The 12,649-nt window shown below is 37.7% G+C and overlaps 1 protein-coding gene across 4 annotated transcripts in view; it reads right to left on the bottom strand.

The window, feature by feature from the left end:
- Window positions 1-12,649, bottom strand: part of DDX60 (DExD/H-box helicase 60) — a 47,555-nt gene that overhangs the window by 13,600 nt on the left and 21,306 nt on the right. For all 4 annotated transcript variants that reach the window (XM_049833392.1, XM_049833410.1, XM_049833401.1 and 1 more), the window contains 12 exons: window positions 11,809-11,928; window positions 10,298-10,393; window positions 9,509-9,624; window positions 8,851-8,996; window positions 8,548-8,657; window positions 8,336-8,440; window positions 8,121-8,249; window positions 7,256-7,383; window positions 5,827-5,985; window positions 4,536-4,680; window positions 2,767-2,919; window positions 266-370 (listed from right to left, as the gene is read on the bottom strand). In XM_049833392.1, coding sequence (XP_049689349.1) covers window positions 266-370; window positions 2,767-2,919; window positions 4,536-4,680; window positions 5,827-5,985; window positions 7,256-7,383; window positions 8,121-8,249; window positions 8,336-8,440; window positions 8,548-8,657; window positions 8,851-8,996; window positions 9,509-9,624; window positions 10,298-10,393; window positions 11,809-11,928 — 1,512 coding nt within the window. The remainder of the gene's footprint in view (window positions 1-265; window positions 371-2,766; window positions 2,920-4,535; window positions 4,681-5,826; window positions 5,986-7,255; window positions 7,384-8,120; window positions 8,250-8,335; window positions 8,441-8,547; window positions 8,658-8,850; window positions 8,997-9,508; window positions 9,625-10,297; window positions 10,394-11,808; window positions 11,929-12,649) is intronic.

Genomic DNA, 12,649 nt, shown 5'->3' with positions numbered 1-12,649 from the left:
ATGCCTTTAATTCACTGAGCAATTGTAATGCTTTCATTGCTGAAATAGGTCTTTTGACTACATACATTATTTGTGGGTTGGCAGTTCTGAAACATTAGTAAAATCACCTTAGCTAAAACTATTATTGTCACCAAAATGAACTGCTAAAACTCAGAACATACCCAGAAGTATATGTAAAAGAAAAGACATTTTTTCTGAATTTGTGTGTGATGACAGCTACATGTGTGCTGTTCTTGTAATAAAAAGTAGGTGTTCTATTTCATACCTGTCTGTAATTTAGGGCATCTAAAAACACAGAATCTTCAGCAAAGACAACAGATTTGCACGGCATGTTGATTCCTAGAGCAAGTGTTGAAGTAGCTGTGACTACCTATAAAATATCAAACAGGAGTATATCTATTAGAAATGGTAATATCCAATTTAAAAAAGACACCTGTAAAATCCAACTTAAATCAACAGGAATTTTACTATCATTTTTCATATAGCTAAACTTTAATCTGATGAATTTAACAGTGCTATGAACATACATGAATTCCACTCTATTGTAGTTCATATAGCCATTAGATATGCGTATTAAACTTAGTATCCTGAAAGTTTATACCACATCTTTTATGGAACACAATTGAAATAATACTGAAATTGAACACAAATTGAAATATTCTGTGAAGACAGTACAAAATATCATAATCCTATAGAGTTCATGTAACTAAAACACATTCAGTTGGCTGCTGTGGTAAAAGACAGTAAAAATGTTTCTATAAATACATTAGCAACAAAAGGAGGGCTAAGGAGACTCTCCATCCCTTATTGGATGAGGGGGGAAAACATAGTGACAAATGATGAGGAAAAGGCTGAGGTACTTAATGCCTTCTTTGCATCAGTCTTTAACAGTAAGACCAGTTGTTCTCGGGGTACCCAGGTCCCTGAGCTGGAAGATGGGGAGCAGAATGAAGCCCCCATAATCCAACGGGAAATTGTTAGTGACCTGCTACACCACTTAGATACACAGAAGTCTATGGGGCCAGATGGGATCCACTCAAGGGTACTGAGGGAGCTGGCAGAAGTGCTCACCCAAGCCACTTTCCATCATTTATCAGCAGTCCTGCCTAACCAGGGAGGTACCAGTTAACCAGAGGTTAGCAAACGTGATGCCCATCTACAGGAAGGGCCAGAAGCAGGATCTGGGGAACTACAGGCCTGTCAGTGTGACCTTGGTGCCGGGGAAGGTTATGGAGATCACCCTGAGTGCCACTATGCAGCAGGTACAGGACAGCCAGGTGATCAGGCCCAGCCAGCATGGGTTTATGAAAGGCAGGTCCTGCTTGACTAACCTGATCTCCTTCTATGACAAGGTGATCTGCTTAATGAATGAGGGAAAGGCTGTGGTTGTTGTCTACTAGACTTTAGTAAAGACTTTGACACTGTTTCCCACAGTATTCTCCTGGAGAAACTGGCTGCTCATGGCTTGAACAGGAGTACTCTTTGCTGGGTAAAACACTGGCTGAATGGCCAGGCCCAAAGAGTGGTGGTAAATGGAGTTAAATCCAGTTGGTGGCTGGTCAGAAGTGGTGTTCTCCAGGGCTCAGTATTGGGGCCACTTCTGTTTAATATCTTTATCAATGATCTGGATGAGGGGATCGAGTGCACACTCAGTAAGTTCGCAGATGACACCAAGTTGGGTGGGATTATTGATCTGCTTGAGGGTATGAAGACTCTACAGAGGGATCAGAACAAGCTGGATCGATAGGCCGAGGCCAATTGTATGAGGTTCAACAAGGCCAAGTGCCAGGTCCTGCACTTGGGTCACAACAACTCCATGCAATGCTACAGGCTTGGGGAAGAGTGGCTGGAAAGCTGCCTCGCAGAAAAGGACTTCGGGGTATTGATCAACATCTGTCTGAATATGAGCTAGCAGTGTGCCCAGGTGGCCAAAAAAGGCCAATAGCATCCTGGCTTGCATCAGAAATAGTGTGGCCAGCAGAAGCGATTGTCCCCCTGTATTCGGCACTGGTGAGGCCGCACCTTGAGTACTGTGTTCAGTTTTGGGCCCCTCACTACAAGAAAGACATTGAGGTGTTGGAGCTTGTCCAAAGAAAGGCAATGAAGCTGGTGAAGGGTCTAGGGCTCAAGTTCTGTGAGGAATGGCTGAGGAAACTGGGGTTGTTTAGTCTGGAGAAAAGGAGGCTGAGGGGAGACCTTGTTGTTCTCTACAACTACCTGGAAGGAGGTTGTAGCGAGGTGGGTGTCGGTCTCTTCACCCAGGTAACAAGCGATAGACCAAGAGGAAATGGCCTGAAGTTGCACTAAGGGAGGTTTAGATTGGATATTAGGAAAAATTTCTTCACCAAAAGGGTTGTCAAGCATTGGAACAGGTGCCCAGGGGAATGGTTGAGTCATCATCCCTGGAGGTATTTAAAAGACATGTAGACATGGCACTTAGGGACATGGTTTAGTGGTGGACTTGGTAGTGTTAGGTTAATGGTTGGACTCAATTATCTTAACGGTCTTTTCCAACCTAAATAACTCTGTGATATGCTAATCTGAAGGATAGAATATCTTAGTTAGAGATAAAGTTCTACAGCTATCAGTTCACTTAGTTTATTTTATTTGTTTGGAAATGTTCATGGCAACATTTTTTAAATGAGCACGACAAAGTCAATGCAATATATTTTACCATTGGTGAAAGGTACACGATAATTTTTTAATTAAATATATGGAGAAACTAAAATTAAAAAAAAAAAAAAGAACTGATCCCAATTTACCAACCTTGATATATCCCAGCCTGAAAAGCATCTCCACTACTTGTCTTTCCTTCGTGGCCATAGATCCATGATGATACCCAATGCCCCTCAGTGCCATCATTTGCTGCAGATAACCTCTTCTCTCAAACCTAAGTCGATGAAAAATCTTCCTCAAAGTCTACAAATAAAAAGAAATGTTAAATATTAACCACAACCAGGTGTTGTTAATGAAAAGTGTTCTCTGATAAAGTTCCAAGCACTACAGAGAAATATAGCTGTTTATGATCTTCAGTGAACCTGAAGCCCAAAGTGTATATATCATTGGATATGTACCATCAGTAGCTTCATTATAAGGTCAAATCCAGGCTCTTCAGTACACTTCTCTATACTACCAGATTTTTTCATGTTTGCAATAAATGCCATTACAACAGTCCCAATTGTCATACCATGCAGCTAGATGCAACCAGACATGGCAAGCTTGCATGTTCATGACTTTCCTACTCAAAGCATGGCCTCATGACCATGTACTGCATACCACTATCACAGAACAAATTCCTAAGTAGCTACATAAAGCTGATACTCCTATCTTTTGCTCCTGTTTGTTGTCCCTGCTTGGTACCCCCATCTCATCTCACAACACAGTTAGGAGCTTCCCTTTCCCAAACTCAGAAATGGCACTGAATTAAGCTTTTTCAGTATTTTCTGAACTTCACTCTACAGCTAAGTGCCATCTATTCCAAAGTACAAGCTACTTCTTCACTTCCTTTACCCATGTGCATCTGTGGGAAGCAGTGTTCCCTCCATGCTGGCTGACAGCAGTCCAAAAATGCCATCGGGACCCCAAGTTTCCAGGATAAGGAATCATGAGAATTTTCAAGTTTGGTCCCAACACACAGAGTTTTCCTCTCTTTTAAGACATATCACAATAAGCAGAAAGCATTATCAAGACACTTCATCAAAATTTTGAGCACCTTTTCTCTGAATTAAGAGCTTTATATCACAATTACTTTTTTTTTTTTAAATTAAAAAAAAAAAAAACCAGCCATGAAAGATAGCTATATGAACCACAGTCATGTTTCAGGAAGTTTACACCAGAAGGGATCTCCTGAACCAAGGCCCAGTCACCCACTACTGCTGGAAACCACATCACGTAAATCTCCTTCATAAATTAATCCTGAGTTATTTGTATACAAATATATACATTAATATTTCTGATGGACATCTGCAGATTTTCAGTGCTTTTCTCACCTTTTCTTTCCTCGGGGGACATAAACACATTGAAGAGCATGGAAAATTTTGCTTAATGGGGACTAGAACTTTTAGACCCTAAAATAATTTATTATTTAATATTTTTATAAGATATGAAGGGCTTAAATATGTTCTGATAAGTACACAAAGGTGCCATGTAGCCTATGCTGATGACTCAGTCAGAAAAACAGGAGTCTGAGATGTGAATCAACAAGTAACAGAAGTGCATTCCTGATAGTTCATGGAAACAAATTAATTGTAGTATACATCCCAGGACTCCTATCACAAGGACAAGTCAACATCTTTTTATTTGTCAGAATGAAAGTTGTCCATACATCTTAAAAATAAAGTTATCTAAGATTGATACCTGGAATCAAATTTAAATGGAAATATTCAGAATGGTTTATGAAGTCAATGCGTACTATTATAAAGTACAACTGCATCACACATTATAAGCATTTTATGTATTTATGCACAAATTCATGCATTTTAGACATGCATTTAGACAAAACAAAATCATGTTATAATTATCAGTGAGTTACTCACATCTTCATCCACTGCTTTAGGATCAGCATAAGTACACACAGAAGGGATAGCAGTTAGCCTTTTAAGTCGTTTTTCTAACTGTTGCTTTGTAGTCAAAAGAAGCGCCATGTTTTCCATTTTACTGGAGCTCAACTTTCTGGTATCCCTGTATACAATATACAATTAAAAATATTATTTCTGTAATTAACAGAATTTCTCAATTTTAAAATATTCTCTGCCTGCTGAAAGATGAAGACTCATTCTCTTCTAAACTGTAGTCTCAAACATGTAGGTAGAGCTGTTAGTGTATGCTAACAGCTTCATTTTATCATGGCTTGTATGCAAAACAGCAAGTAATTCGGGGTGAAGTAGAGAGGAGGAATTATGGTGATATACAAAAAATGAAGGAAGATGAAAACAGCAACTCTATGTACCTCACTTAGCAAATTAGTAAGCTAATGAGATTGGACAGTAGAAGAATTAAACATGAAAGAGAAATGCGATGGATTTACTGCTAATAATGACATGGACTACAAGGATTTAGGACAGGATCTGAAGAAGAGAGGGGAGAAAAAACTATTTAGAGACAAATATTCAAGCTACTTCAATGTCTAAATACATGTCTAAATTCCTACTGTATTTTCAAGTTCTCACTTACTACTATTAAAGTCAGCTAAGTTCATTCTTTCATGATATTATGTCCAAAGAATGTATTGTAAATTGCCATGATTAGGACAAACCATGATGCTTTATGTTCCTGACAATCCTGATACCTACCACCATATTTCATTGGCAAATGCCTTATAAAAATCCATACTCTACGATCACAAAATCATGAAAATTCAAGGTTAAGGAGGAAAAAAATACAGTACAATCAAGCAAAAGGCTGACAAATATTCAAAGAACATCTCACCAGTAAGGTGAACCCGAACTTCAGAGATCCACCACTGTAACCAGCCACGGTGTGGCTAAACTATGAAAATCAGTAGTGGATTACTGCAAATTGACCAACCTCATATACTCAGGTCTCTCTCTTTGATTCTTATGTTGTAGTTCCAGCACCTTACACAATGTCAGCAACATTGGTATCTTCCTGCTACCTGACTATACACTAGGTACTGCTGATTGATACCTGCCATACAGTCGCTCCTACTGTGTGAGTTGCTAGAGCACAAAGAGAAGCAGAGACTACCATACTGCAAGCTGGATGAATGTGCTGCTGAAAGGTACATTCCCCAGAAAGAAGTTATCACAAAATTATGCTCTATCATAATATGTAAGCTTTTTAATAACATATAGTTATAGTACTTACTGAGGGTTGAATTTTATTAACATTTTTTTCACTTTTCTTAATTCGTCACTTAAACGTTCTTTTTCCCTCTCAGTATTAGGGTATTGTTCACTTTTTTGTTTTTTCAGCAAATTGAGGAATACGTTCTTGGCTGCACGTTCCACTGAATCCACATTAAATCTTAAAGGAAATAATATAAAATATATGTCAGTTAGGTGAACTCTAATAGAGTTTTTATTTATATGTAATGCTGTTACAATAATATTCAGTGAGCCTTATCATCTGACAATAGTTAGAATTTAACCATTAGAAGCATATTCCTACTCCATCTCCAAATCATAGCCCATATTCACTTTCAAACTGCTATTATTCCAAAACGGAGTGGTAAAATTTAAAATGGTTCTACCAATAAATTATCTGTAGAAAGTATGCTCAACTCTACCTTTCCCTAAGCTGGACACTTGGACATACAGATAAAGCAAACTGTAGCTTAGGTAATTTTAATCTTCTCAACTACCCAGTTGAGACCCAGTGCCTGTCTTTCTTGGTCTTTTTCATAGCTGTTCCTCCTCATAGCTTTTTGAGTATTGAACTGTTTAGAGTTTAACTGGGATGAGGACTTGTCCAGCTTCACTCTCAAAAAGTATTTTTTTTATTCTTGTTGCAATAGGCAAATCCTGTTAACTAACACCATACAAGGTGTTGGCAACACATGGGGTGAGGTTGCATCCTAGTCGATTAGAATATTCGCAAGTCATTCAAGTCTGGCAGTCACCAAGAATGGGAGCAAAAACTGAAGGACTTTAACCTTCTATCCTGAAAGACCAAATACAGATTTTAAGGCTAGGAGGTAACCTCTCCTTAACTTAAGCTTTTCACATCTTCATGGTGGCAGAGCTCAGTAACAGTCATTTGTCATTTACTCTTTTTCTTCCCTTTGAAGCTCAGACTGAATGATCTAATTTCTCTCTACCATTGAGTTTATTCAGCCATAGGGAGTACTAAAGTGGTGCCAGCCTGTTCATTCCCTTGATGGCTCTAAAAAAAGAAAAGCAAACTCTAAGTACTGTTTTTTCCTTACCACCAATGGCTGCAATAGTAATTTGGCTGCTACAGCTCTGACACCTGCTCTCTCAGGAGTCTCCATTAATTCCACGCTAACATAACACCAATACAGGATGACTGCTTTGCAACCTCCTTCATCAATAATGGCTTAGGGAGAAAAAGCTTACCAGCACCAATGAAGCATAAATATCAGTCTATTACTCCAAGTCACCGTCTACTACTTGTGAGGGCTACTCATCAAGATAGAGCTTGTAGGCCTTTACTTTGTATGTTTTAAAGCAAAGGTAACAAATACTATATCAAAGCCATATCAATGCTTAGCTCCAACACCTATTTTTCTGAATATAGGCAATACAGCTACAATACATGGAATGTAAATACTTACATAAAAAATATGGCAGGCAACTTATCCATCTCATGTAATTTATCAACAAAGCTTGCAAAACGTTTCCACTTTTCCTGTTCTGAGCAATCCACAGGTTTTGGTTTAAGGTGCTCCAGTAGCTCATTCACCTGACCAAAGTAGTATTATTGTAGAGATTTTAATGTTGGAAACTTCTGGCTGGAGGCTAAGAAATATGGAGACTCCATTTTCCTGTGTCAACTTCTAGCAGCTCAAATTTTTTTAAATCATTCAGAACTGCAATAGCCACATATAGTTTACAGACTGAAAGGTCTGCAAGTTATCAACTGACTTTGGTAAGAGCTCAAAATGCAAATTGTTGCAGCATTCATGGCTACCATCACTGTGCAAATAATATAGTATCACTAACATGCTGATTATGATTCACCACCTTCTCATATTCCTTTTTATGATATAGGAATAGGTGGCCTCCAATCAAGGACTTAATTTTCTGCTCATTGCTTTAATTTCTATCTTTTACATGGAAACATACATACTGCCTGTGGTTACACAGAGGGTTTCAAATGAGCTGCAAAAAACAGGTAGACTAAAAAAGCAGAGCAATGGTACAATATTATCACTAATTGTAAGGGGTACCTAAAGGAATCAGGAATTGAAATCTAACAACAGTATCAGAAGTCTGATTCCCAGAGAAGCTTGTGAAAACTTTAAAATGCTTATGGAAATTACACAAATATTAGTGCTTATCTTTCAAGTACAGCAGCAGTTAAACCTAATAAATAATAATTATAGGAGAAGAAAATCCCATAATTATATTACTACATATAATTATTATTATATTAAAGCTGCAGATAGTCTTAAGGATGAGCCCTGTAACAACTGTTACCTTCTGTCTTTGGCCAAGCACAATCCACTTGCTTAGTTCTTTCTTCAGCTCCTGTTCATATTTTCTCACATCTGCCTTTTTGATTACTATTTTATTCTTGAAAGAGACAAACTCCTCAGGATCTAGCTCCTGGAAAACAACATCAATATAAAACATTGCAGTTCTTTGTTATCTATTTATTTTTATATATTTTGCCCACAGCTGTGTATACACACCTGTGCCCTTGGCCACTGTTGCCAGACTTTTACCATTGTGTCATAAAGCTGGATGCTCTCTCGTGGAGACAGAGAAAGATCTGAAGGAATACCATAGTTCTCAATCTGCAAGGAGTTTAAACAAAAGAAAAATAAAGGAATCATTTTGATGGAATCCATGTTGCCTAAACGTAACAGTTGCTAAACAATGTTGATGCCAGTATTATGCTTACATGATTGACTGTTAATGCAGCACATGGATGACAATGTTCAATGATAAAATCACTGCCCTTTAGAGAACACACATACTTTTCCAAATCATTGTATCGTTCTTCATACAAAACTGTGAAGAGACAAAAATGCTGTCATGATGCACTTGGTTATTTTAAAAAGCAAGTACTTAATCCTGCAAGATTTGTTTTTATTTAAAAGAAAAACCAAAATGAAATATGCTTAAGTTCACACACCATGATTAAAGTTATTGAAGAAATAACACTAAAATTTATTTCTTAGTTACAAAATATTCTGATACACACCCAGTCTAACACGATATGATTTCTTTTGTTCTTGTACTTTAGATTTCACTCTACAATTTCTTGTAAAGTTCTGTTCAGAGTTTGTAGAGCTTCCTTCTATTTTATTCTCAGCACGTTGCCAATACCTTTTCACAGATTGTAACCACCTACAATGCAGGAATAAAATAAAAATAGGAGTTGTAAAAAATATTTTAAGAAAATTGCTGCAGCTATAATAGATTAATTAGTACAATCTGCTCAATTTCTCCTATAGAATTTCCAGTCCCCCTTTCACCATCTTCAGTGCAATTTTCTCCAGCTTATCCCAGGGTGCAAATAAAAAATGTGAAATACCACCATTATATATATAAATATAGTGCAGGTGTCTTCTCTGATTGATGATGGACAAGTGTGCTTATAAGGCTTTGGCAACTCAAAGAGATGCAAAAGCCTCCTAAATTCCTCTGCACATCTTAATTATAGGGTCTGAAGGAACAGTAGTGCCTCATTACAGAGTTAAGAGTTACAGCACCATTTTGTGTCAGTTGGGGGAATAAGTGTAGCATAATACATATAACGATATAACTCCAGTTGCTTCCCAATAGTAATTGACCTCTATCCAGAACAACTAATTTTCAATTTAAATATGCTCTTGTGAGCAAGAAAATTCCACACATACTCAGTTAGGTGTCCTGGGTTACTGACAGTAGCAGAAAGTGCCAAAAACGGACATCGAATTGTTACCAGAAGATGCTCCCAAACCTCTGCTCCAATTTCACCACCAAGACAATGGACCTATGTTTTGGGGGAAAAGGAGTAAAAGAAAAGAAGAAATGTTCTTTATCAAAGTGCAGCCATAACAGGAGTTGGTTTGTGTTTTGCAAAAACCAAAAGTTTGGCAAGATCAGTACTGAACAATTCTTATGTTGTAGCAAATGACAATGAGATCCAAATCAAATGTCCAGTAAAACCCTTTCCAGACTTCACTGGAGAGCAAATTAGTCTAAATTCCAATACTACTGTTTGTACCCTAGATATTCACTGGCATCATTAGCAATTAATTCTATATACAAAAAAAGAATACAGTAGGAATTTTAAATTTAACAAGATTAATCATTGATTTTTTTTCCCCTGGAAAGACTGACAAATACCATATGATGTAAAATCTGTATGATCCCAGTCTGGAATGCTACAGTAGTGGTTTTTAGTTTTTCAGTTGACTGAAATAAAGGAAGTTCCTGGTAGCTTTGACTGAACTGTGTGTCCTTTTGAGGACTAACAGAGTTTTAAGTTCTTTCACTGGAATACATAAACACTCTCAGTGAACAGAAAAAACCAAGTAAGTCTAAAATAATAGTTCTGAAAGTTGGGGGTTTTACCAGCAATAATGTATGTAATGAAAAACAGCATTTTTTTCTCAAGATTTTTTGTGTATTTGTTAAATTGGTTACTACTAAAAGATGCCTACCTCATCAAATATAACATATTGTATCCGTTTGGTCCATTTCTGACAACGAGGAGACAGCATCAAGATTTCTAAACATTGAGGCACAGTCACTAATATCTAAGAAGAAAGGTTTGTAAAGCATTATTTTCAAGTAAACTGACTAATCAACTATAAGTAGATTCCATATTTTAAAAGCATTTAAAAATATATATGTACTGATTTCAAGGTAAGTAAGAAAGAATGAATGATTTGTCACTGCTATCTTCAAGAAGAGCAAGAAAGAGGACCCAGGAAACTACAGGCTAGTCAGCCTCACCTCATTCCCTGGGAACATGATGGTGCAACTAATCTTGGAAATCATTTCCAAGCACACAAGGAACACAAAAGTCATAAGGAGTATTCAGCATGAATTCACTGAGGGGAAATCATGCTTGACCAACCTCTACCAACTTCTATGATGAAATGACTGGTTTGGTAGATGAGGGGAGAGCAGTCGATATTGTCTTCAGTAAAGCTTGTGACAACATCTCCCATAAGATCCTCACAGATAAGTTGTTGAGGTATAGGCCAGATGAGCAGACAGTGAGGTGGATTGAAAACTGGTTGGAAGGCTGGGCCCAGAGGTTGATGATTAGTGGTGCAAAGTCTAACTGGAGGCCAGTAACTAGCAGTGTACCTCAGGGGTCAACAGTGGGTCTGATCCTGTTTAACATCTTCATTAATGATCTGGATGAGGGAGAAAAGTGTAATCCTCAGCAGGTTTACTGATGACACCAAACTGGGAGGAGTGGCTGATATGCCAAAGGGTCATGCTGCCATCCAGAGGGACCTACACAGGCTGGAGAAATGGGCTGACAGGAACCTCATGAAATTCAACAGGGAGATGTGCAAAGTCCTATACCTGGGGAGGAACAACCCCATGCACCAGTGTATGCTGGGAGCCATCCAGCTGGGAAGCAGCTCTGCAGAAAAGGACCTGAGGGTCCCAGTGGACACCAAGTTGATCATGAGGCAGCAATGTGCCCTTGAGGCAAAGAAGGCTAATGGTATCCTGGGCTGCATTAGGAGGAATGTTACCATCAAATCAAGGCAGGTGATCCTTCCCCTCTATTCAGCACTGATGAGGCCACACTTGGAGTCCTGTGTCTAGTTCTGGGCTCCCCACTACAAGACAGACCAACCTAGCAGCCTTCTATGATGAAGGAAGTACATCAGTGGACAAGAGAAGAGCTACTGATGTATTCTATCCGGAATTCTGTAAGGCATCTGCTGTATGCTGGCAACCAAAGCATTTTGATGTTTTTTCTTTAACCGGAGCAAGTAATCAACTGCATGTCCCTTAAGGATGAATAGGTAAGGTTGTATGCCATAGACTGAAAGCTTCTGGTAAGCAGTACAGGTATGCTTAGATTTTTCCTGAACTTCGTATTTATTAATAGCACAGTTCTTATAATTAGAATTAACATTTTCAGAAGCCAGATGGAATACAAAAGTCATTATTATTATGTGTTAAAACACCCATAAAAATATACCTGAGAATTCATGACATCATTGCGATAATCTCGCGTGAAGACTCCACACACTACCAATCCATCTGGAAGTTTCTTGGTGAATCGATTGTATATAGTTCCCACCACTTGGTTTACAAGGGCCTTAAATAAAGCAGGTCATTAACAGAAGTAGATAGTGTATGTCTAAAGACATATGATATTCCTAGGCATAAAAAAGCATTCAATTTTGGCACTAATATTAATGTACTAGACTATAATGTACTATGTAATGTACTATGAAGTCTAGACTGTCAATAATGTTAACTTTAAAAAGATATGGTACTTGATTTTCAATTATACTCAAATGCTTTCAAGGAAATTTAGTGTTGTGTAAAGTGAGTTATACATTATTAAGTCTGTATTTTAGTTATTTTCAAAGCAGTTAAAATTAGAACACCTTCTACTGCACCTACAAGCACTTTAATGATCTCAAAGCCCTGGGGCTGCAGGTATAGTATACATTTCTGCACCCAGAACGATATTCAAATGAAAAGATTATTTTGATGCCCAACCTGAGTATGACCATAAAAAAAAAATATTTTACTTACAGAAAATAATCCATAGAGATTATTATTGAATAACAGCACATGTAATTCACTATCCAAAAATCATATCCCTGAACATTAAAATAAGTTTTGGAAGAAATCAAAACATTGTGCCTCAGCACTTAAGTCAGTTTTTAACTATTAGGATAGAAATCATTAAAAAATATCCAACTGCCTGGAGTTCCATAAATTTCCTCTTGAAGCATCTAAAGGTGAACTCAATTAGGAAAAGACAACTTGACTTGCTTGGTCATGATTCTGTTCTAATATTACTTTCA

This window comes from Accipiter gentilis, chromosome 3, assembly GCF_929443795.1.
Source record: "Accipiter gentilis chromosome 3, bAccGen1.1, whole genome shotgun sequence".
Classification (NCBI taxonomy): domain Eukaryota; kingdom Metazoa; phylum Chordata; class Aves; order Accipitriformes; family Accipitridae; genus Astur; species Astur gentilis.
This window is presented reverse-complemented; position numbering and strand designations above follow the sequence as displayed.